At 38.2% G+C, this 26069-nt stretch overlaps 1 protein-coding gene across 26 annotated transcripts in view; it reads right to left on the reverse strand.

Moving 5' to 3' along the window:
• Positions 1 to 82: 82 nt before the first annotated feature.
• Positions 83 to 26069, reverse strand: part of LOC135165755 (basement membrane-specific heparan sulfate proteoglycan core protein-like) — a 63718-nt gene continuing 37731 nt past the window's right edge. For 5 of the 26 annotated variants that reach the window (XM_064127411.1, XM_064127359.1, XM_064127488.1 and 2 more), the window contains 34 exons: positions 25311 to 25427; positions 24658 to 24771; positions 24406 to 24519; positions 23848 to 23958; positions 20390 to 23476; positions 18189 to 18353; positions 17724 to 17867; positions 17478 to 17588; positions 17058 to 17171; positions 15798 to 15914; positions 15572 to 15715; positions 14191 to 14301; positions 13947 to 14090; positions 13782 to 13844; positions 13559 to 13579; positions 11718 to 13218; positions 11336 to 11632; positions 10883 to 11090; positions 10538 to 10678; positions 9823 to 10445; positions 8736 to 9483; positions 8152 to 8587; positions 7192 to 7488; positions 6862 to 7004; positions 6520 to 6697; positions 5762 to 6259; positions 3702 to 5507; positions 3264 to 3455; positions 2554 to 2829; positions 2193 to 2341; positions 1795 to 2102; positions 1208 to 1677; positions 909 to 1077; positions 83 to 740 (listed from right to left, as the gene is read on the reverse strand). In XM_064127411.1, coding sequence (XP_063983481.1) covers positions 623 to 740; positions 909 to 1077; positions 1208 to 1677; positions 1795 to 2102; positions 2193 to 2341; positions 2554 to 2829; positions 3264 to 3455; positions 3702 to 5507; positions 5762 to 6259; positions 6520 to 6697; positions 6862 to 7004; positions 7192 to 7488; positions 8152 to 8587; positions 8736 to 9483; positions 9823 to 10445; positions 10538 to 10678; positions 10883 to 11090; positions 11336 to 11632; positions 11718 to 13218; positions 13559 to 13579; positions 13782 to 13844; positions 13947 to 14090; positions 14191 to 14301; positions 15572 to 15715; positions 15798 to 15914; positions 17058 to 17171; positions 17478 to 17588; positions 17724 to 17867; positions 18189 to 18353; positions 20390 to 23476; positions 23848 to 23958; positions 24406 to 24519; positions 24658 to 24771; positions 25311 to 25427 — 13235 coding nt within the window. In that variant the 3' untranslated portion in view covers positions 83 to 622. Of the gene's footprint in view, positions 741 to 908; positions 1078 to 1207; positions 1678 to 1794; positions 2103 to 2192; positions 2342 to 2553; positions 2830 to 3263; positions 3456 to 3701; positions 5508 to 5761; positions 6260 to 6519; positions 6698 to 6861; positions 7005 to 7191; positions 7489 to 8151; positions 8588 to 8735; positions 9484 to 9822; positions 10446 to 10537; positions 10679 to 10882; positions 11091 to 11335; positions 11633 to 11717; positions 13219 to 13558; positions 13580 to 13781; positions 13845 to 13946; positions 14091 to 14190; positions 14302 to 15571; positions 15716 to 15797; positions 15915 to 17057; positions 17172 to 17477; positions 17589 to 17723; positions 17868 to 18188; positions 18354 to 19242; positions 19360 to 20389; positions 23477 to 23847; positions 23959 to 24405; positions 24520 to 24657; positions 24772 to 25310; positions 25428 to 26069 lie in introns of all 26 variants that reach the window. The other 21 variants (XM_064127395.1, XM_064127496.1, XM_064127420.1 and 18 more) reach the window with 19 other exon arrangements.

A 26069-nucleotide genomic window follows, 5' to 3' on the forward strand; every position in this document is an offset into this window, starting at 1 on the left:
ATAATAATTACTTACGAATTGAAAATGCAACTTAAAAAGCATAAAATTATAAATTGGGAAAATAAATCGAGAAGAACATAAATTAAAGCAATAAAATTGTCATATGAATTTTTATTTGTTCGCTGAAAATATAATAATATCTGAACTAACATTCTGTTACTTAATATCTCCTCTTTCCCCTCGAATTAAGTAAATATTGTATACACAGACAACGCAAACACATTTTTCTTAAACATAAGCTTTTGTCAATAGCATGTCATAGTGAACAATTATGGTGTTCAAGCCTTAACGCCCCCGGACGAACTACATTGGTGGTTAAAGGCAAAACGGCAGAGACTAAACGTCCCTCTAACGCTTCATCCAGAATTTTATAAATTTACTCTTCATCTATTAATTAATATATTTATATTGACTTAGGAAGCTGAGTTAAAAAATCAATTTTCTCAATTAAAAAGCTGTACAAAAACAATATAATTAATTAGCAATTTCTTATCAAGTTCAGCACCACATTTGGAAGATAATTTCCAGTGAGGCAGACTTTACTGGCAGTACGAAACATAAACAGAGAATTGAATAGAACTAATATTTAGTTTAGCATAACTGATCATTGATAATAAAAACTCTAATATTTAGAATGGTGCTTGGGGTGTTTTTTTGGATTTAATGCTCTTTCTTTCTTAAGTTTCTCCAAGTATCCCTCGTAGGATCGTTTCGAGTGATTGGTACTTCTCAGATGTGTTCTGGAAATCATATGGACTTGATTAAAGAAAAAATTCCAAATGATTAAACATTTTCAAACTAACTGGCACTCCTTTGAACCCCTGGCTTTTGAAAATAAAACCATATGAATAGAAAGGAACCCGTAATAAATGAACAGTTGATATACAATTATTGGAAATTATACTTACCGCCTCGCGCTTTTGTGTGGTGATTGGTAAGCAAGAAAAGAACGAGAATTTCTGAATGCCGGCTGATGAACTTGACCCGAGTGTTCACAGCGCGATCCATATGTACCCTCTGGGCAGTGGCACTTGAAACCATTGTCAGTGTTCATGCAACTGCCAGGACCACAAGCATCTGAACAAACAAATGAAGAAATTGCTGTTGCATTGTATAGCCAGATTAATGTTTCCATGTGGAAGCCACAATGGCGTTCATTCCGTAATGAAAAAACGTCAATTTCTTTCATGTTCAATTGTTTGGTTACCTGGGTGACATGACTGCCCATTAAAATCGCAGTGCGTCCCTGTATATCCTGCCCGACAAAGACAAGAGTATCCCTCCTTGGTTGGCGCCTCCTGACATACTCCAGAATTATGGCACGGATTTTCAGCGCACGTTTCGCAAGTTGTAACTCCATCGCTGTCTGTTTGATTTCCAATGAGATCAATGGTCTCATCCTCGACGACAATTCTTGATACACAACCGACGAAACCGATGCGTTTGGCTTCTGTACTGGGATTTAACATGACGTGATCGGGCACACCTCCGATGTAAAGTGGCTCTTTAACGTCCAACTTTTCTCGTCTACCGCCGGCAATGCCTTTGTAAGGGCCCTCTCCATCGACAAGCATTAATCCATTTTTATTGATACGTTGGAGTTTCACTGTGTGCCATTCACCCAAGGTTATGGGTTTTCGAGCTCGAATTATGGCTGGTCCAGAGCCCAAGTTAAATCTGAATAGTGAATTGAATAATTTTTAATGAACTTATATATATCATTGTGTGAAGTATTCCATGCCAATTATTCAGTGGTTGACCCTTAGTTAAGACAAAAATGTTACGAGTGTTTACCTGAATTCAGGGAATCCTTCGCTCAAAAACAGAATGACATAGTCTCCATTACCATCAGAAGATTCGGCATTATACATAATAATACCATCGTAGCTCTCTGACTTGAATGACACTTCGATATTATGTTTTCCGTAAGAATCATGAAGGGGCCTCAGTGCGATGTAACTAAGAGGTGCCTGATTAAAGTGGGGTACAACCCCAGTGACAACGAGAACTGTTGGTACTTCCGATGTTGCAGGGCCATTTGATGCTGTGCAAATGTACGTGCCCGCATCTTCCGCACGAACTTTCATCAATTTCAACTTATTCTGAATAAGGAAAACAAAATTCTTCTTACCACATCCGATGGCATATAATTTACACGTAAATAGATGTACTCCTATTTTTAAATAACTTACTTGGTATGTGAAGGCTTCTGGAAGCATACCATTAAGCTTGCTCCATTTATATGTTATGGGCCCATCAAAGTCAACACGACAGTCCATCTCTATGCTGGCGCCGTAAGGAACACTCTTCATTTCAATTGCTGGTTCGTCATTTTCACCACCTGAAGTCACGAAAAATTTAAGACAACCCTATTTTACGAAATAGAACAATGAATATTCATCCGATCAATTCACAATAAGCAATTACTTACATTACGTACAATATTCAATCGGCAATGGAAAAAATAATAATTGCGTATTAATAAATGATTGTTAATATATGTTAGTTTTAAACATGATGGACAAAATTAATGGTTTGAAAATGTAAATTCACCTTGGACAATAAGATTATAATCCTGCTCAAAGTTCCCTTCAGGTGTATCAACTCGACATTTGTAAACTCCACTATCCGTCATCTGGACATTAACAATCCTCAATTTATCCTCATAGACTTGCGCAGTAGCCGGAAGTGATCCATCCTCCGCCTTGTACCACCTGTACGTAGGGATTTCCGTTTGTCTCGAAGAGAATATGCAACGAAGATCAAATGTATCTCCAATATTGACAACATCAGTGGACGGTTCTATGTGAACTACTGGCCCTGCCGGTGCTGGAAAAATTAAATTCACTATTCTTATCACTCTATTCAAAACAGGGCAGTCACAGTACATTGTGAAAAAGACACATTATTACATGAATTTACAGTGATGTTTATGGAAATGATCTGCAATGTTATTTCCACACAATAGCAGCAACAAGACAAACAAAATTGAAGAAAATCGAAAAACAATGGAAATATTCACGATTTCTCTGGATGATACTTCTCATTCTGATAGTGAATAATGATTTCCCATTTATGTATAAAAATAATAAAAAATAAATTGTGTCTTTTTCACATAAATTTCGTGGACAGTAGTGGAAGAGAAATGCTACAACTATAATAAAATAAAATGAAAAAAAGTGAAAAATACCATCTAACCACTAAATAAAAGACGATAATAACACATAGATGATAAACACGACACAAAGGATCACAGAACAAACCGCGTCGTCGTTGCAGATATTGTCGGCATTGCGTGATCCTGCAGTAACGTTCATCAGATGCATCGCTGCAGTGTGCATAGCCGTCACAAATATTATCCAATGTTATGCACTCTTGGCTTCTGCACAGGTACAGCCCGTTGACACACTGTACCGTATGGTACATTGGCATGCAATCCGGAAGCGGATTAACTACTAAATAATAACCCGTCGTTGTTTCAGAATTTAAAGTGGCAAACTCATAAATATTAAACTCGTCCCTTTCACTCTATGGAATCATCACGCATTATTCTTCCTTTGAATGAAGTTTTTCGACTTGATCCAGGATAAAAAAGAGTTGGGTAAAACCAGAGAGTCAAGCAAATTTACAACATATAAAATAAGATATATAAATTATTGAACTACAAGAGTTGAAAAATGTTTAAACTATTGAATACTTACGTGAGACGTGGACATTAACGTAATCGCTGGAGACTCCTCCTTTGTCATTGGTAATTTGACAGATGTATCGTCCACTGTCCTCCGGTCTGACTCTCTCCAGTTGCAACTGATTGTTCTGTATACGAGCATTTCTCGGCAGGTGCATATTCTCTCTCATCCAGTGAATCTGCACCCTCTCTCTGGTATCACATCTCAGTTTTATGGACGTCCCTGCGACTGCATTAATATCCCGTTCGACAGCTCTGATGCCAGGATCTCTGTAGATTTCAGCATTGACAAGTACTTCAGCAACAGCTTCGGCAGTTCCAGCTGAATTTGTTGCTTTACACACATATTTTCCAGCATCAGTGTACGTGATACCGTGGAATCTTAAAACTCCATTGTCATCAGTAACACTGGAAGGCAGTTGCCTACCGATAGAGCTCCATTGAATGGTCAGAGGTTGATCCCCAGTGGCTGTACAAACTATTGACGGACTCTCTCCAGGGGCAACTGTCTGAGTGCTGGGATTCAACTCAATTCTGGGTAATGATATGACTTCCAAATGACTCTTGGCTCTGAACAACTCAGTATTATCCTTATCCAAACCGCGACAGATGTATTCTCCAACTGCGTCTCTGCCTACGTTCGGGATAGTCAATACTCCGCGATATACTGTGCTGCCTATTGGCAAGGCTCGGCGATCTGATCTAATCCAGTCGAGGTAAATTCGCGAGTCGTTAGGACCAATTACTTGGCATCTTATCTCCACCTTGCCGCCTATAGGAATCCTAACGTAATCTTCAGGGATACTCACTCCTGTTCCGCTTGGAGAGACTGGACGTTCAGGTCTATTACAGGGTTGATCACCTCTGCAGGGTGGATACTCGTCTACACTATTGTCGTCGTCTTCTATTCTTAATTGAACTCGTTCTTCCGAAACTCCGGCTGTATTGACAGCTTGACATGTGTACGAACCTTCATCATTACGAGACATTGAGACTATTTCGTGAATAGCCGAGAGTGGAGCAGCGTGAGGCGATGGGAATGAGTTATAAACAGGCTGATAATTCTGGCCATGTTTGTTCCATACTATGCTCGGTTGGGGATATCCCTCAGCAGTGCAGGTTAATCTTACTCTCTCGTTTTCTCTAACTCTGATTATTCCGGTATTTGGTGTAATTGTGATAACTGGAATGGACTGGACTTCGAGTTGAGCTATAGCAGAGGTTGATCCAACTTCATTGCTCGCTGTACATTGATAACCGCCTCCATCATTAATAGTGATATTGATGAGACGAAGGAGACCTCCTGGAAGACTCACGATGTTGTATCCAAAAGGTCGGCGGTCTTGACGGGACCAAGTGACCTCAGGAGCGGGATGACCTGCGATTACTCGACATTGGAGATCAGCTGATCCTCCAAGAATAACGGGCTGAAGATTCTGAGGATAGATTTCAAGTGCAGGAAGTTCTCGAGGGGACACTTCAATTATCGCAGATGCCTCGAAAACACCAGCTGCATTTGTTGCTCGACAAATATAGACACCTCGATCTGATACCTGGGGACGAACGATCTTCAGGGTATTACCATATTGCTGAGCTCGGGGCCCTAATGTACTCTCTCCGTGCTTCAGCCATTTCACTTCGATGTTTGAGTTTTGATCGTTAATTAGACATTTGACTTCTGCACCTGTGCCCTGGGAGACTGTTTGCTTTTCGGGCTCGACTTTAATCACTGGAGGATTACGACGGGGATGGATCGTGATTCTGGAGGTGGTAGAGGACTCTGTTCCTTGGACGCTCGTTGCCACGCATATGTAAATTCCTAGAGCGGGAACAATATTTAATCAGGCGGATGTACCAGATGAAATTACATGAGATGGCATGGAAAGAGGTAAAGGATTCCGACTGCTCATTTACACACTAATATTTATACGCATAATACTAATATTATGAGAATTTTGGACGTATGGATGGACGAACTTACTACAAATGAAATCGATAGAAGAAAGAAACTAACGATTTATGGAAAACATTTTAAAACAGAAATATAAATAATTCCTTTGCAAGATTTTATACCTGAATCCGCAGGTCCAGGATTGGTAATAGTTAATATTCCATCTGTTTGACTAGCTGAGGCAGGCAACGACAGTCCCCCCGATCTCGTCCAGTGGACAGTCTTATGGTAGTTTGATCTAGTACAGACCATTCTGATAGTATCCCCACTGGATCCCGTCCACTCTTGGGGTGTTATTGTAGGTCCAACATCAGGATAAATCTTAGCTGGTGGTTTGTTGGGATTGTTAATCACATACAAAATAGTGGTCTGCTCCCGAACACCCAATTCATTTCTAGCAATGCACTTGTACTCAGCCGCATCGGCTTTCGTCGCTGCTGGTATCCTCCAGACTCCATTTTCGAATGTTGCCTCTGGATTCATTTGACCTTGGACGCGTATCCATTCCAGTTGGGGTTGAGGATTGCCAGAGGCTTCACAATGGAACTCAACGGGTTCACCTTCACGAACTTCTCGATATGCAGGCCGAATGTGGGGCTTTGGTTCGATTCGATTGGCAGCTGTGGATATTTAAAAAAATTATATTACTTGGTTGTCTTTGATAAATTTTTCCCGTTAAACTTGTGATACCTGGAATATATAGAAGACTTTTGGGAAATGCTGCGTCCATTGTAATTGTCAACTTTGTCATTAAATTTCATGAGACAAGTGGGAACAAAATTCAAATTATATTTGCATATGATAATTGTTTCTTTAATATCTTTTATCTATAAAATAATCATTAGGAGCCGGTGTCGTCAAATATTTTCCAAAATCTTACCTCCAACCGTGAGAGTAACTCTCTGATCGGCGATGTTAACGCCGTCAGTAGCATGACAAATGTAAACACCACTGTCTGATACTTTAACATCCCGAATAACGAGGAGTCCATGAGCGTCATCCGAACTGCGATCTGGTAGTCTTCCACCTTCTTTCTCCCATCGTATACGAACTTGATTCTGTGAAAATTAATCAAGCGCTTAGGGGATAAATTTTTAAAACCAAAGAGTGAAAAGAGCTCAATGAAACAGTAAACTCCCAATAACTAATCACGCTCGGGGGAGTTAGCGCGAGAGAGTTTTCCTCTTCGCTATGAAAAAAGCTTATTGTAATCATTACTCACATTATCCAATGATTTTCCTGTGCACTGATACCTCACAGTGCTGCCCACATGAACAATTCGCAGTTTGTCCTCCTGAATGGAGACGGAAATTCGTGGGGGTGAGGGGTCATGGCCTGGCCGTGGAGTTGAAGGTCGATAATCCACTGAGAAAAAACATTGTCATTGAGTGGCAAATGTCAAATAAAATTAAACAGTCAAAGCATCATCAACAGATGACAAACAATCAAAGCCTCAACACCAAGATTAACCGATAAAACCCTGTTCCCCCGCATTGCCTTGAACTCAACCTGGAACGATGACAGATTAAACATATCTCATCATTTCCCCAACCTGGTGCCACTGTTGTCGTTATCAGGGCTAATGTCTGTCCATGGTGATCCAGAATGGAACACTCTACGATACACGGATGCTGTCCTACATGCACCTTCCAGAATCTATAAGCCTCATTGTCAGTCTCTACAAGTGGTCCTGGCTCGAGTGCCCAAGCAGTTAATGGTAAGCCATTGTAGGAGGACAATTTAAAGTAAATGTATAATTTCTGTCCATGATTGTATGAACATTTCATGTCGATTTCAGTGTTCCTTGGAGCTTCGGCATGCATCGGCATTAGACCTACCCGTAGTTCAGCTACATCATCACAGAAGGTTTTCAATTCATGCAGTTTTAGTTTATCATGTCATTCTTTAGTGTGGAGAAGGGTGATCTGTTTTCTACGGCTAACTTTGAAATGTATCGTATTCACGTATTCGTTTAATCTACTTTCAGTCAATTTGTACTCCTTATTTTTAGTAGTGTTATGAAAAAAACAGTTTAATTATAGAATTAAATACAAAATCAGGTAGAGATGTCCAAGTAATTCGGATATTCTCTTTCACTTCTGCTTTGACAATGAGTTAATATTTCACAATGATTTGATTAGTCAAACTTTACAAGTTTGAATTTGAAATTCGATATTGAGCAATTAGGAAATATAAAAAATTGAAACAAAATAAAGTTTTTTTGAAGAAAGACTAGTGAAGTACCTAAAGAGTTGCCACTTTAGAAAATAACGTGCTTTTAATCCAAGTAATTTAGACTCAGCAACACACGCTTTTTACTCGAAAAATAATTGACTTGACATTGTAACGAATCTATTCATTTTCAATCTATAAGGTATAGATCAGATCATAAACGACACTTGGATATCCGTAGTGTTGTCAGAATAGTCATGAAAATTGTTAAAACAAGCCGAAACAATTTTGCACTGCCCTTAACAAACTTTTCACCCATAAATAATGAATAATTACTCACCAATATCCTGACAATAAGGCCCAGTATAACCGGAAAGACAGTGACACTTGATGTGTCCTCCCCTGTGCATTTCACAGCTTTCTTCGTGGTCATTACAAGGGCAGGCATTGCAAGAACCAAGAGCACTCACAGATCTGTCAGTGATATCGCGATAATATCCTCGTGAGCATGATTCACAGGAAGTGCCAGTGTAACCCAGAGGACAACGACAGCTCTCAATCTGCGTAGCTCTAGTCTTGCCAGTGAGGTGTTCAACCGCCGTGTCAAGACTAATGTCACTGATGTAAGTACTGATCATTCCTTCACTGTAAGTCGCTCGAACGAGAATTGCCTCGAGGTTCGAGAGCACTGTCATCATGTCAGTTCTTGAGGGTTGTCTTGGACCGTCCGATGAAAGCCTGCGCCATTCAGATTCTCTAAGAGGTACTGAATATGTCTGAAATTAATTGAAATGAGTCAGGCAATAAAATAGTGAACAAATAGAATTAGAATACGGGCTCTATCAATTGAGAATGTATGTTGTTCAGAGAATTTCGTCTGGGATATCTGAAAGCTGAAACTGCATCGTGCGAAAAATTACTTACTATATGAGCATCTGGATACACGCTGATTGAATTAGTCCAAAAGAGTGAGATGCCATTACCAAGAAGCATAACATCCTGATCAACAATACTCTTGGCCCCTTCTTCCGCCTTAAATCTCTGTGTCAAGGTGAGATTTCCTCCATAACTTTTGATTTTGTTGCCGGTGAAGGTGCTAGGTAAACTCCAAAAGAGCCTTCTATTTTTGGTGGAAGGATTGTAGTGATATCCAATCTCATTCATAGCCACATCAATTTCAAATGCATCATCAATTACATCTTTCCGGGATGCATCAGTAAGTGTAAATCCGTGTCTAGAATCATATACCCAAGAAGGTATTTGTTGGATGTAGAGCGAGCTCTCATGACACTGATCAGTGACTCCACTGCAGAAGCATTGATTGCACCCATATGGATTGCTGGATGTTAGTCCAAATGTAGCAGGACGACATCTGTTGCAGTTGGGTCCTTCCACATTTACCTTACATTGACAACGACCATTGATGCATTGGCTGGAGGTAGATCCGGCTGGGTTGCAGTTACACTCTTCAGGCCTGTTTCCTTGGTATTGGCAGCCTCCCCTCAATGGATCACCGGTGTATCCTGCCTCGCAGAGCTCACAATTTTCTCCAGTTGTATGATTTGCGCAGTTCTCACAGACTCCAGTCCCAGGATCACACTGGGTGGAGTGTCCATTGCAGTTGCATGGCTCGCAAATTCCTAGATAAAGTCCCTCACTGGCTCGCGTGTAGCTGTAATAGTTATTAAGATATTATGATAAAATCAATTAAATAATTGCGTAAGCTTTTAGGATTCAAAAATGAAATATTCCATGTTCAGTGGGTCAATGGATGACCGGAACCCTTTTGGCAATTAGAGATCCATTTAGAATTGTTTAAGGTTTTTCCATAGTCATTGCTGCAATTAAAATAGATATTTCGAGCCGTTATAAATTAAAGTTTCGTCTCAAACCGATTTCATTCTGTGAATAGTTTCGAAAAGCTCCTTCTTCGAGAGGGTCATTAGAGTAACTCGTTGGCTTCTATGAAATGGAATAAATACGTCATGTGTTATAGTAAAATTTTACATACCCTGGAGCACAATCCTCACAAGACAGCCCAGTATATCCAACAGGACAGCTACACTCCTCAACTTCAACAGCTTTTTTCTTCCCAGTATTATATTTTTCAGCAGTATCTAATGACACATGAGCTAGAGCTGCTTCAGCGGTATGAGTTGTATAGGTCGCCTTGATTTTAATGGCTTTAACGTCAGCCAAGGCCATTAGCAGGTGTTCCCTGTCGGCTTGAGTGCCATCAATCCTCTGCCAAAACTGCTCAAGGAGTGGAACCACAAAGGACTGATTGGTACTGGGCTCCGGGGACTCTCGGGAATAGTACAGTAGATTGATGTCGTTAGCCGAGACTAACTCTACATCAGGCGCATTGTTCCTGGAGCTTTGACCACCAGGTAAAGGTACGTAGCGCACTGTGTACTGCAGATTACCACCGTAGGCGGTGACTTGGTCGCCAAGGAAGATCGAGGGTAACTGCCAATAATAGACGTCACCATTACCACGATTGGGAAAGTCAGAGTAGATGATTTCTCTTCGAGTGGGATCCAAGTGAATGCCTGTAGAGATTTGAGGTGAATCAGGATTCAGAGACTCGAGCAAAGAGAATTCCCGAATGGAATTAGTAAATGATACGTGTATCTGCAATGAAAATATTGAATAATTAATTTTCACCTCATGATCATTCAATTGAGAAAGGTATTTGTTTGTTCTAAGCATATTTATAAATTTACCTCACTCCTGTACCAATTGGATTCAGAACATTTGTTGGTGATGCCCATGCAGAAACAGCTGATGCATCCAAATTGATTTTCGGGTGCCAGATTGAAAGTATTGGGCTTGCATTGATCACAAGTTAATCCAGTAACAGATGGCTGAAATATTAATTATCATAAATAATCGTGTTATTGCAAATTTCTCTCTCCAATCATTTCTCGGTTACTCACGTTTTTGGCATCAAAAAAATTTATCAATTTCCGCGAATGATAGCAAAAAATATTATAGAAATAAGGTTATTGAGAGTTTCAATAAGAACTACAATCAATAATCAATAAGAATATATTATTAATGATAATTACCTTGCATCTACATTTTCCATCAACATCAGCGGTTGCTGAGAGACTTCCCCGTGGGTCACAGATAGAATCCTGAACACACATATCTCCAGGTATGAGAGGATTTCCATGATAACCATCTGCACATTTCTCACAACGTTCTCCATCGTATCCAGGTGGACATTGGCAAATTGGCCGCATATGAGAGCCAAGACGACAAGTTCTTGTAAACCTGCGAGGTACAAGCAGGCAGCATAAAGACTATTATAATCAATTGTATAACTCATGATGAAATTATTATTCATCTCTGTAGCGAACGCCAAGGAAGTAGATAATGACAAATCTCTTCAGGAGTATCTTCAGGTTTTTTTGATACTTGAATTCACACTCATATCCTTGTCTGAACTACCTCTCATTAGAAATAATAATCTACTTCCTCCACGTAAGATATGATAATAAAATGAGCTAGAAAATTACTGATTTGCTGGATTAGTCAAAGGACAGGGGCAGAGTTTGCACTCAATATTTCTCGACGGATCCCCATAGTAACCAGGTGGACAGGGAGGTTCATCCCTGTAGCACTCCCCAAGCCAAAGACCGCCCGAACGCCTGAGAAAACCGGGGGCACAGCTTTGACAGGAGTGTCCAGAGTATCCCGATGGGCAGGAACACTCCTCTACGAAGGAAGCGACTTCAGATCCAGTGTCGTGAGCAGAGTCCATCGTAATATCAGTGATGGATACATCCAACTGAGGACTTGTCTCGTATTTAGCCCTAGAAATATTGTATTAGAGAATAACAAAAATATAGCTGATTAAAGCAGTTCAATTAACTAAAATACCGAAAGTTATTGACTCACTTAATAAGAATGTTATCCACATATGATAGAACCATCATTATATCCTCTCTAGTAGCTGGAATTTCCCTTCCATGTTCCATCTTGTACCAATCACCATAAAAGAACCTCACAGACTGTTCAGTTACTCTGTCCGGCAAAATATTTCTTCCTCGATGAATTAGAGTTCTGTTAGTTCCCATTATAATAACACTGGGTGCACTATTATTCCTTCCATTTCCACTGTACCGCACATCATATTTGAGGTACCCGCCATAAGACAACAACTGAGAGCCAAGATACGCTTCAGGAAGGGCAAAATACGGTATATCATAGGCAGATCGAGAATGTAATGCAAGATTGTCAGTATAAGGAACAATAATTTCAACTCCATCCCTTCCACGTGGTCTAATTTCCGCAACCTGACTTGGCAATTCTCCACTGATTCTCAGCCGATTGGTATCAACATTCAGCGCTCTGTGTCTATCAAAAGGCGGAGGAATTTGATAAGTAAATAAATTAGCACTTCTGCATTCGTCAACAACTCCAAAACAGAAGCAAGGTATGCAGTCTTCAGGCCTCCTGGCTAGAGAATTGAATGTTCCTCTCGGGCAAACAGTTGGTGTGTCTTTCACGACGAGAATACAGTCAGGAATGGCGAATACAAAGCCAGCAGCGTTGATACCTTCACAGGAGTAGGCTCCTTGATCGGAAATACTAATATCGGGGCAGGTGAGAGTACCAGTACCATTGACAGAGGTAGAGTAACATTTTGCTGGTACATGACCCCAGTTCAATCTCCAATTAATCTCGGGTGTTGGAACACCAATTGCTGTGCAGGTGAGAGTCATTGTTTCACCAGGTGAGAGAACTACCATTGCCTGTGGTGGTTTGGTAATATATACTGGTGAACAACCTATCTCGTCACTACCGTCTTGACAATCTCTCTCCATGTCGCAATGATAACTCTTTGGAATACACTGATCGTACTTGTGGCACTGGTATTCGTCAGCTCTGCACACTGAACCTGGCGGGGGAGTGCCACAGTTCTCCTCATCGCTGCCATCGGTACAGTCTTTGTCACCATCGCATCTCCAAATTTTGAGAATACATTCTTTGCTCTTGCAACGAAATTGGTTGGGCTCGCAGCCGTGGGGATTGCAACGCATTTCATCGGAGCCGTCTGTGCAGTCGAATTTATTGTTACAGACGAAGGATTTTGGAATGCAGTCGCCATTGCTGCAAGTAGCTTCGTTGTATTGACAGACTTGAGGGGGACGCGTTGCTGGAGGCTCGAATTTTTCCACTTCCAGGTGAACTGTTATTCGTTGATTAGGGGTCGATGGGGGATAGCCTACGGCTTCGCAAATGTAGATGCCGGCGTGCTCCATTTGAATGTTAGGAATCTCAAGGCGACCCTTTATGTCACGGGAGCCTGGTGGCAGCGGAAGATGGTTGCCACGAATCCAGCGGACTGCTGCTCGAAGAGGTCCCTCGTCACGACATTGGAACACCACCTCACGACCTGGTATCATAGAGGAAGATACCATTGAAATACGGAGAAGGAACAGTGGATGCGAGGTTACGCTCGAGTCTTCAGACTATCTGAGGTTGTAACTCAGCGATCATTCATGTTGTTTTTTTTAATGTCTTATGATTGCTCATGATTTTAGAATTTTTCTCTTTCGCAAAGTGAGAAATATTATTGAATTATTGTTTGAAAAAGAAAACGAATCACAGCTGTAAAGAAACAAATTCTTTATGATACCATGAAGAATTAATTCCCATGTTTTTATTAATTCTGGTGATTAATGGTCCCCATGAATTCAAACAGGCATGGTTATACACTTTTTCGAAAGTCTTACCTTTACCTTGACTCCCTGGGTCTGGCCAAGCCAAGAAACAGAGAAATAATAAATATTTTTATTAATAATTTCATAATATTCAGGTATAAAGTTCCAATCCTTTGGAGGATTTCGACAAATATTTATCTGATCATAAACTAAAAATCGTTCATTGTATCTCAGACCACCCGAAATTTTGAGAAACTCATCGCGATTTCATCTTAATAAAGTAATAATTTCTTACTTTCTTTGATTATCTGCTCACTCGGGTAAGTCTTCAGATTAAGGCCCTCAACTTCACCGGTGGCTGTAAAATGATCAAATGCAGTGTTAACGCAAAGAAAAAAAATATAAAATCGGCGGAGAAGTCTTGGACAATTAATTATCATAATGAGACTAGTCAAATTACCGCATCCTTCTTCATCCGATTTATCTCTACACTCCGGGATACCATTGCAACGAGATGAGTAATGTACACAGGTCCGGTCTGTGCGGCAAGTGAATTGTTCGGGAGAACAGTGACGACTACTTGAGGGTGTTGTTGTTGTTTCAACTGGAATAAATATCATCGCATCACTACTGGTAATTTGTAAGTCAGGTCTCAAACTTGATATTACACAATAGACCGTATTATAATATTTTTAACTGCTTACCACTGCAATTATCCTCGTCAGTACCATCAACACAGTCATAAACTCCATTGCATCTTTGTTTCTCCTCGACGCATTCACCATTAGCACATTGGAATTGCTCTCCAGCACATCCTGTAATGGAATAATAGCCTTCATTATGAACAATGCCTCTCAAATTATGATTGAAACAAAATATAATAATAAATTAGACACCAAGGGATAAATAGTCCAACAATATATGTGTATATATTAACTATGGAAATCTATAACTCTTTTCCTCGGCTTCAACTAATCAACAACTAACATTGAACTAATTAATTGCGATTATGGAAATGATCCAAGTCGCATGATTAGTTAATGAATGATTGCATCCTCCTAAATATGGGCATAATGGCTGAATTTATCACTCGCTACAGATAAAGCTGATTAAGCTGATTGAATTTAATTCAATTCCACTGAATTCAATGGACAGAAAGATGCAAAATATACTAAAACATTTGTATTATATATCATTAAAAGATTCCGTTCAGTGGTTATCGTCCTTTAATATAAGATAAATGGGATTGATTCTAAAAATCTACGAAATATGTAAAATGATGTCATCTAACTGTAACGTCAGGCATGAGATGCACTACGATACATATCAACGCAAATTTAATAATTTTTTTAAGATGAAATACAATTCTACATTACGTCCAATTTCCTACACATTATCTTCTATGTCAATGCTAACACCGATTGACAATGTAAAATCAATAATATCAATGATACGGTTATTGTCAACAATAACGTAATATAGAAACATGACAATCTGATAATACATCTACCATCGAAAAGTTAAACTATCAACTCAAAATGATTTGACATGAAAATGATAAATTTTCTAGATTGTCCATGTTTCATTGGAACACCAAAGGGAAAAACAAAAATAAAACAGATTTTGTTTTTTATTGTTCGTTCTCTTCGTATTAAATCCTGACCGAAGCAGTCCTGTTCGTCGGTAAAGTCACGACAATCGTAGAAATTATCGCACCGATGGGCCGCGGGTATGCAATTTCCATCGACACATATAAAATCAGTAGGTGTACAATTTCTTGATCCATTTAGTTTTGTTGTTCCTGGATAATCAATGCCAAATTGATTATGATAATCCATTGTATTGGTCATGCTGACTGATGTATTCCACATGATTGGTGTACTTTTATGCCATGTATCATCTATACCTAGAAAATTTAAACCCAAGCACGTACGACAGTGCAGGTTTATATAGTTTTCAAGTACAACACCTAGTTCTGTTTCATCATCATGTCAATGATATTCAATCAAGTTGATTTTTTTTTCAATGCTCTATGGGATAATGATTATTTCGGTTTTTTAATGATAATCGAGAGACTCTTTTCACCTCGTCTGCAGTCAAGTTCATCCTCATTCGTCGAACAGTCTTGTATGCCATCGCAAACTGCTGACTGTAGTATGCAGGTGGAATCGTGACACGTGTACTCATCTGCTCTACACCCGCTTGATGGTGGGTAAGGTGCACCGCCCGCTGCAGTGAATAAAAAATTAAATGATGAATTAACTTTTACAAAATCACCAATTCAGCGTAATAGGAGAGAAAAAACACTTACGGCAATTTTTCTCATCGCTCCCGTCAAGACAATCGATAGTTTTGTCGCAGAAAAATTGTTTAGAAATACAAGCACCATTGGAGCAAGGAGCCTGACCTTCGGGACAATAGAGTCCATCTGAAAATCCCGAAAATTCGATTAGGCCTCACCACAGATAACATTTTTCCACTTTTTGTCAATCAATAGAGGAATCAATAGTTGATCACCGAAATTTTACACGTAATTAATGGAATAAAAGGCAGCCATGTGCACGATACAAATTTCCCAGAAAGTAAATCATACGAGTATATGACTGATCGTTTGGAATATAAAAACTCAACAATAATCAATAAAACACTGAAATTACATAAAAAATTGGTCCATTAGTTTGATGAAACATTGGAAAAAACGTGTACACATGGCCATGCAATAATGAATAAAAACCGAAAATAAATGTTATAAAAAGAAATAAAAATAAAAATAAAAACTAGGAAGAATATCATAAATATTATTACAATATTTGTCAAAAATATACATTAGATAGAGTAAGCTGGAAGGTGAAGACAATCGAGATAAATTGTGTGCATAGAGGAAACATTAGTGTTATAATTCTTCCATTAGTCATTTGTCCATATTATCTAGGAAAAAACTACACTACACGCAGTCGCTTATGCATTATCACATTATGTCAATAAAGTGATCGAATTTCTGCTATTGAATAACAGGCCAAAGGTGTATAGTTATTGTACTTTCATACTTAAGCATTGATATTTTCTATTCATTCATCTTCATATGTTATTCAATGACGGAAATAGTTTACAGACAACCTGTGCTGAAATAGACAACAAATTCCATAAAATCCGGATAGAGAAGAAGGAAACGAGGAAGGACAAATGCCTGAGAAACTTTGTCCCGTAAAAATGCAGTATCATTAACTATGTACATTATTTTATGAAAAATTAATACTTTCGTTCACTAAATATATATTCATGAGTATTGGTGCTTAAATTATGTATGATCACAAGACAAAAAAAAATTGGTGTGAGTATCATGATATTTAAATTGTTACGTGTTACCCCTAGCATTCGATTAACATCTATCATTTTCATTAGTGTACATACACCGCGATAAATGAACAATTGCTTTACGGCATGCATAATCGACGGATACCACGAGTGTGTCGTTTGCACGACGTGCCGGTGAGTTTCGAAAAATATTAGAATTCAACAGTGAAATTAATTATTCTCATCGCAATTGGTAGAGATAAATGAAAATTCGTACGGCAATTGATCTCGTCCGATCCGTCACTACACTGAAGCTCTCCATCGCAGCGTCTGCGCTCGTCGAGACAGAGTCCGTCGTTGCATCGAAACATTCCCGATGGACATTCATTAACTATTTTATAATGAGAGTAACAAAAAATAAATAAAAAATTTGGGTTATTTTTTTCTTCTTGCCTTTAATGCGCCCTCTTTCTCCTCATTATATCGTGAAAAATGCTAAATTAAAAGATTTTTTCATTTTATTCGTGATGTTTTAATGAGTACGGCCACATAGAGAGAATAAATGGCACATACATTTAATCAATAATGAAACTTGTATTTTCTCTTTAATATCTTTGAATATTCCTAAGGAAGGTATCACTACTCCGGGAAATATTTAACAATTCTTTCTATGAATAAAAAAAATTAACAAAATTACCGCAAATCTCTTCGTCAGATCCATCACGACATTGAATCTGTCCATCGCACCTGTTAATTTCTGGTATACATTGGCCATTGGCGCATCGCCACTCGTTAATTTCGCATTTTCCTATCGTCCGCAAACCCCCGAAACATAAAGGAAAAACCGAATTAGAAATACCGTGGAATAACAATTAATCATAATCATGGTCGATGTTGGGATACTCGAGGTAGAGTATCGCAATTTGGGCATAATATCCCTTACCGCAGTCGCGTTCGTCGCTGTAGTCATCACAATCGGGTATAGCATCACATTTAAGAGTCAACGGTATGCATTTACCATCACTGCATCGCATCTCGGTTCTGGGATCACATTCCGTAGGTCTCGATGTTACCCAACTGCTACCATCTACTTGCACATACATCACAACTGAATTTTCACATTACAAAAACTATCACATTAAACAATTAACATTATGTTGGCATTCAACAAGCTCTATAAAGCAAGACAGTGCGGTAAAAATGTCAAATGATGTTTCTTTTTTATTGCTTTGCTCATTCTCAAATTTTTTATGAGAACAAGCTTCGCTAATAGATTTTTGTCATCACTTCTCGACTGGAAATCTTCAGTGAGCTCATTCGTACGAAAAAAATGTGACAATGGGCAATTGTCTCTTATGTTTAATAAAGTGGTTGTAATAAATTATATGCAAAACAGCAATGAGCGTACTGGTATGCGAGACGCTGTCAATGGTATTATTTTTGGTGGTCGTATGATTGCAGTTGATCTCATCACTTCTGTCAGGGCAGTCTGAGTGACCGTCACACTTGTAGATCTCTTCGATGCACTTGCCCCCAGTAGCACATCTGAACTGTGCGATCGTGCAGCCCCGGTCTGAGTAGCAGCAATGATTATTTCAATATGCGATGAAACAATGCTATCACTAAACATAATTAGACCGAAGCATTAAAAGCATTTGTACCTAACGACAACAGTTAAACCAATAACACTGACTGTGTTTTCATTGATCCATATTTTTCTCTTCCCTGAGGTGAGAAGAAAAATACAAAAATACTAAATATATGTATTCTCAGGTAATGGCTTGTCATACCTGAGAATAAAAATCGATTCGAAGATTTCAACTAATGACACAACCATTCAAGGAAAAAACAGTCAGATACTTTCGTTTACAGAGCAAGCGTTGTAATTACGCCTGAAATAGATTTTCTTATTTAACTTTGAAACAGTCTGAATGACCGATTATTTAGCAAGAATTACGTAGCAATTGAATCCGAGGAAGTTGAGAGCGTTTGTAAAACATTTAATCGATAAAAAAAAGGTTTGTAACACGTTGAACTAGCTGGTACAAACTGGAAAATGAATTCTCAAATATTCGGATGAAATTTTTTAGCATTTTTATATCGCGGACATTTCATGATTTTTCTGAAGTGTAAAGGACTGAATTCAGAAAGAGAAAATATAAATATAAATATAAATGAATCTAAAATGCGGTTAGTGCGAACTTGTAAAAAATACTTGGATAGCCTTAAGTACGTATATGTACAGTCAACAATCACCATTTTGTTAATGATCTAAAATGACGGTACATTGAGGATTGTGGCCACTGACAAAGGTTAGTGAATATTATCCAATGCTTCTATTAGTAGAGAATGAATTCGAGTGACTGGAATGATGGGAATGCAATCAAATTATTATCTAAATCTCTCCACTCACTCATAAAAATGGTACTAAATTAAAAGCAGGCATAATAATGATTCTATACCGCAATGAAGCTCATCCTCAGCCCGAGGACAATTGTCGATTCCATCGCAAACTGATTCCTTGCTGATGCAAGACCCATCACCACAGGTGAATTCCATCAAGGGACAAGGAGCGTAACCTGCGCGTTATATGCGTTGTTTTATATTCAGTATATGACAACTTGGCATCCAGTCAATTTTTCCGTTCCTCATTGACAATTGCCAGAAGGCACTTGTATCGTTCAAATTCCTCTTTGCATTTAAAGGAAAACATTCCTCATACATTGAACAGTGTGAAACTTTATTCTGGTATCGTCATTACTTGCATATATGGGCTATGAAAATATTTGCAATGGATGCCATGTCATATAAAAATCTGTTAGACACATAAATACGTTCAAAGCAGCTAGATGAATGGATAACATTTACGATGAAAGCACCATCTAGAATACCTCTTAGTTTTCATTAATAATATACACAGATTAATCCACAATCATGGGATTCGTTATCTTAATATAAAGAAAAGCTTCTAGTAACAAAAGCTGAATTTTCAATTCTCCCCCTGTTAATGACGTGTGTTTGTACAGTTGTGATGATGGATTTCAGTAGAAGTGGAGCAGTGTTTCGATGAATGGATAAGTGTGAACATTACAGGAGATATGCACAAGAATCGTCAAACAGTGGAACCCATTTTTGCTCTTTTTGTCCAGTGAATCCTGAAGAGCAACAGATACGTATTATTCGCCCCAGCATATTTTTATCAGTTGTTCCCTCAAAGAAATAGAAAGAGGAAGACACAGGTAGAGAGGGAGAAAGCTACGGACTGGAGATGAAATAATTGAAAGTGACAGAACGAGTTCAATTATTCCCTCAGTGGCTTAGTGGTGATGAATAGAAAAAAATCCATTGGATAATTCATAGAATTTCTAGTGGAAAAAAGATTAGGGACTTATTTCGGTCCTATATTTTGGAAGATCCAATGATGAGAATTTTTTTTCCAACTAGAAATTAAGTTGTTTCCCAATGAAATCATTTTACGCACACAATATCCTGAGGATGTGAAGAGAACAGTAGAATGGTCGAGAACATTTAAACTGCTGTCTTGATTGACTCAGGCAGCTTTTGGAAGACACAGATTTCCCAAATTTTAACGACTTCATTATTTGATACCTGGACCTGATGGATATTGACAAGCAGCCTTATGTTCGTCTTCTCCATGTTGACAATCTTGAAATCCATCGCACACACGTCTTTTAGGTATGCATGAACCATTAGCACATGTGAATTCAGTCAATACGTCGCAGGGCAAAATTAGATTTTGACTGACAGTAGTACGTGAGATTGATGTGGAGCTAACAATCTGATTAGGAATAGTGTCAATCAGATCTATCTTCACAGCATTATAATAATCACACTCTTCTTCGTCAGACAAGTCCCGGCAGTCATGGACTCCATCGCAGATTTGTTCCTCTGTGAGGCAAATTTTGCTGTCACAAAAGTGTTGATCAGCGTCGCAAGGGCCATAATCGGGATCTTCAGTTGTTGCTCGACTGTTTTTTATTCCATTATTTACAGTAGCTTCGTGATTTTTATCACCTGTGAATCCCAGATCCGCCAAAGAGAATCCTGACAATGCCAAGGAATTTTCCATCGTTGTAGCCGGCATATTCACGATCTCCTCGGAAAACACAGGTTGTGGAATCTTCACTAATTTTCTCTGAAATTGGTCTTCATCGGAGGGAGTATTCGATAACACATTTTTATACGTCTCCTTCGATTCAAAGGCACTAAACTCCGTGGCGTAATTGACTTGTGGAGTTACGTTATTATTGATAAATTCAAGATGTGATGATTTTTCCGATATCGATATTGATGGTGTGGTTTCGATTTCCTCAACATTGTCAGTCAGGATCTCAGTGACTTTATCTTGATATGTATTCTCTGGAATTTCTGGAGGGTCCGTTGTATTATATTTTTCACCCGAACATTCGGAAATACCGTTGCAATCGTTGGAATCAGGACCGGAAATTACTTGCTCGGATGTTGATTCAATAGAATTATTAGCGTTAATTTCAGGAGGAGAAGTCGTGGATTTTATTAAATTAAATTCTGTTGATTCTGGCTCTTCTGTACATAACCGCTCGGAAAGTGTACAGTTCTTTGTAGAAATTGGTTTCGTTCCATTCATTGGAACAGACGATTGTGAAGACATTTCTGGAGCTATTGACTCAGTTGAAGATGAATCTTTTGTATTCAGAATTGAAGAATCGATGGTAGAATTCTCAGAAGGAGCAGGAAAAGAAGCTACAGTTGATGATTGGTTGGTTTTATGCCTCTCATTGCCATTTTTTGTAGTATTCTTCTTCTTCTTCTTCATCTTCTTCTTCTTGTCCTTCGGTAGATTCTTCCTGTTTCGCTTTCCTTCCTTTTCTCCACGATGTTTCCTCTTCTCTCCATTTTTTTTACTACCGTTTTGATCTTGATTCTTCTTTCCAGTTACTTTGACCTTCTTGGATTTTGGTTCTTTATTTTTGTCCTTAGTACCATCAATTACTTCCTCTCCAGAGTCCGATGCCTTCGCTTTAGGCAAAGGTTTCCGAGTCACATTGATTGATTCTTCCGAGTCCAATAATCCCGCATCAGTGCCACAATTGATCGTACAGTGTGGACCAATTTCCATAATTGTTATATTTATCGGCAACGATACTGAGGAGTTATTGCTTTGGTATCGTAATGATTCAAGCCGTGGACCATTCAGTTCAGATTTTTTTGGTAACAATGCCTCCTTAGGTTTCTCGATTGTATTTCGAATTGCCTCCTTACTTTCATTTTTGTTAGCCTTGGTTGCATCTGTTGGTCTGTCCTCAGAGGAAAGTTTTTTGGGTAATTTATTTTTTTTTGTCACATTATGATGCTGAAAATAATGAGTAAGTTTTGGCCGTTCCTTGGTAATTGATTTATTATTAAAGATCGGTATCAACACTTTCTTCATATCATCAATTTCCCCTTCAATTGCATTTGCTACTGTGGGAATAGCCTCTGTCGATATTGATAGAACAGAATGGTTAGCGCTAATTTTACTATCACCTCGTTTCAAATGAGTCTGACCTGGGCGCGAGAATTCGTCACCAATTTTGAGTAGGAGTCGTTCAGTTTGAGTAGTTATTTTCGGAGAATTGAGGGAATTACCACTCAATTTTTCTATAGTAGTACGAATCATGCCATCACTGAGTTTCGACGAACTATTTTCACCGTCAATAAAGTTGTTCAACTCTTTAATTTTCGGGTCAACAGTATTTTCCAAAATAGCTTTTGTTTCATCACTTTGTCCAATCGTAGAGAACATATTTTCTGCTTTTAAGGACATTACGTCCGATTGATTGAATTTATCTTTCATAGCAGCACCGATCTCAGTCCTGGTCGTTTTAAGTGAAACTGATTTATTAATGCTATTTTTTGTCGTGATGAATTCATTCCAATCTTTTCGCGTACTATTTAACTGGTATTTCCAGTCATCAAAGTTATTTAACTTGCCATCTCCATTATACGAGGCTGATTCGTTAATATGATTTGTCAGAGGAATGTGACCAACTTTCGAAGTGAATGGTACAACATCAATTAACTTGCTTGATGTTTCTGGTAATTTTAGAAGATTTTGCTTCTTCAAATAACTGTAAATAACACTGCTCTGATTCAACTTCTCAATAATGCTGTTCCACTTAGTTTCATTGTTGTCGCCATTTGCAAAAGTGCTTCGATAATTTTTTAACGGCGTATGTTGACTTTTATTACGCTCTTCTATCTTATGATTTAAGTACTTTAAGTAATCCTGAGCGTCAGAAATTTTCGACTGAACATCACCGAGTTTTATTGTTGTGAGGTTTGTTGCGGAGTAAGCCTCCATAATTGAATTTTTCGAAACGTTAGTACCATAAGTTTCTATCGAATTATTTAACACATTGGTTCCATTATGCAGTTTAGTTTCATTTTTGAAGAAGATAGGAATAAGTTTCCAATTGTTGTTGTTTAATGAGTTGTTTTTTAATTCTTTTGGGGTGGATAATTGTGGAAATGCTTCCAACAAGGGGTTCGCGATGTGGTTTCCACTATGGGGTAGATTCGACTTGAATTCCCAATGACGATTTTTAACTTGTTTTCGCCTTTGTTTACGATATTTCTTGTCGTGTTTTCGAGAGCGATTGATGGTTTTTCTGTTGAACTTGTGCATTTCGTTATGTTTACCCTGGATGATATATTCTGGTGGAAAATGAAGTGTTTTTTGGTGATTGACGGTAATGTGTAATGTGTAGTAATTTAATTTTCGTTAGAATATTTCGGGACTTTGTAACCCATAACCGAACTAATATTCAAGTTGCGCTGGATGAAATAATAGCGTCATCAAGAGAATAAAATCAATCAACTGGAGGATGTTTGACCTTTTACCATCACCTCAATTAGAGTTTCACAAATTAAAGTCAAGAGGGTCATAGGAAGGCAAAAAGAACTTTTAGTTTTAAAAAATCCATTAACACAGTGAGGAAGCTTTCTAAATAAAGATTAATACCTCCACTAAATATTTTCCTTTCTCTCAATGAATAAGCGCGATTTTAACAATCACACATAGTTACCACAATCACGCTCGTCCGATCCATCTTGGCAGTCATTAAACCCATTGCACTGCAAATTCTGCTCGATGCACTGGCCGTCGCTGCAGCGAAACTCACCAGCAACTCCACAACCTGATCATAGCAAAATAGCACCACACATGCGCAAATGATTTTTCTCTGTTATTTCCGTCTCGTATTAAACTATTCGATTTAACGGATAAATCAATTTTTATTAATGCATTACTGATAAATCACGTTGTTCAGCTGCATTAACACGTAATGTATTCGATGGTAATACGAGATGTATCTCATCATCACGATACCCTTTTACCCTTCGTTTATCATCCATCGAATCTTCCCTAAAATCTTCGAGTGTGAACCCATCTAAATTAGATTTCAACGTCGGTCGAAAATTTCGCAAGAAGAGATTTCCATTTTAGCATATCGATCCGGTCATCACATTATCCGGTGGATGTTAAAATTTGCATGTTTGCCGATTTAACATGACAATTTAAAATGCATGAAATGTGTTCCACACAATAATTATTATTTAATGTGTAAAATTAATTATCTACATACCACAGTGACTCTCGTCCTCGCCATTCCTGCAGTCCTTGTAGCCGTTACATCTCTTGTCTATTCCCACACAGGAACCATCAAGACAACGAAATTGATCGCTGTTGCATGTCGTTCCTGAAAATGAAAACAAAAATCAAATACCAAAAATAATTTCAATGAAAAATACTGTTCAAATTGAAAGTGAATAGTAATTGTGGGAAATAAAATATAAATGAATAGGAGAAATGAAATGAAAATAATATTAAAATATACCGCTGCAATTTCTCTCATCGGAACGGTCTGGACAATCACTGCGGCCATCACACCTCGCTGTACCATTGATACAATGGCCGCCCCCACAATCGAACTCATCTGCTCTACACTGTTCTATATTGTGGCACGTATCGAAGAATAAAATTAACCAATTATAAATGGCAAAATCATAAATAGCAATAAAAGCAAAATGAAAAATTGATAATAAAGGGCAAATTAAAATACCAGTAGTTCATTTTTAATTTTCAATCTTTGATCAAATTGACGCTCGATAACTAAATAATAAATTGCGACGAATGCATGATTTAAATTATTCGAAGCAGGCTTCCATATTCGTATCAATTGATAACTCTCGTGCATGTTAAAGGCATTTCATATATTATGTTTAATTTTTTAAAATGACGTGCTAAAATATTTGTAAATCCTTCACCTCAAATCATGCTCTACATTTCTGTTTTGAGAAAATAGGTGATCCCAGATAATGTAATATCTTCCCATCACCCTGAATATATCGTAACTACTTCTGCCGATCATCTCAATAATACCCTTATGAAATATTTTTCAGTGTAACTGTATTATTAGCGCCTTGTGGAACAGTTGGAATGTAAATAACATATTGCCATCAATACTTATTGAATGATAAAATATCGTACTGTTGTTGGGGCAGTTCTCCTCATCCCTTTTATTCGAGCAATCGTTAACTCCATCGCACCTCCGATGTTTTGAAATGCAAAAGCCAGCGGCGCATTCAAATTCACTGTCTTTGCAGGCTGTAAGAATTATCCAATTGTTTCTTCAGCTCGTATGAAACAACGTGTTGATTTCCTCGGTGTATTAAAAATGAAAAGACAGAAAGCAAACGACCGACAACGATACAATAGACGAAGAAGATAACAAGATGAACAGAGTCGATATGCGGTCGATAACAGGACAACAGAATGGACCAGCGAGACGTCGGCTCCGTGACACAGGACAATAAAGCATATTAAATTACATCAAATTGTTGGACACGATTATCATCACAATAAGCACAGAAAATTATAAGCAACATATTCAGTAGAAATGGAAAATTACAAATGATTCTCAAATTAACTAATTGCAATTCTCATTTTTTTTAAACGAAGGTACAATGAATTATAAGATATGCAATTTCCTTGTGCACCTAAAAAGTGATTTAAATGAGGAAAAAAACACCTGAGAAGGTCCAAAACGTTGTAAAATTGACTCATTAATTCATCTTTCATTCTCCTCGAAGGGAGAAACGTGGAGGAATAACCACAGGAACAGAGAAAAGAAAACGCCAGAAATTGAAATGACGAATATTTCCATATTTTAAAGTCAGACACGTGCGAATGTGATTTGAAATGATTTAAATCCACGAGCGAATGGTTATGGAATAAGTCTCTGTTAAA

This window comes from Diachasmimorpha longicaudata, chromosome 1 (assembly GCF_034640455.1).
Source record: "Diachasmimorpha longicaudata isolate KC_UGA_2023 chromosome 1, iyDiaLong2, whole genome shotgun sequence".
NCBI classification, from domain to species: Eukaryota; Metazoa; Arthropoda; class Insecta; order Hymenoptera; family Braconidae; genus Diachasmimorpha; species Diachasmimorpha longicaudata.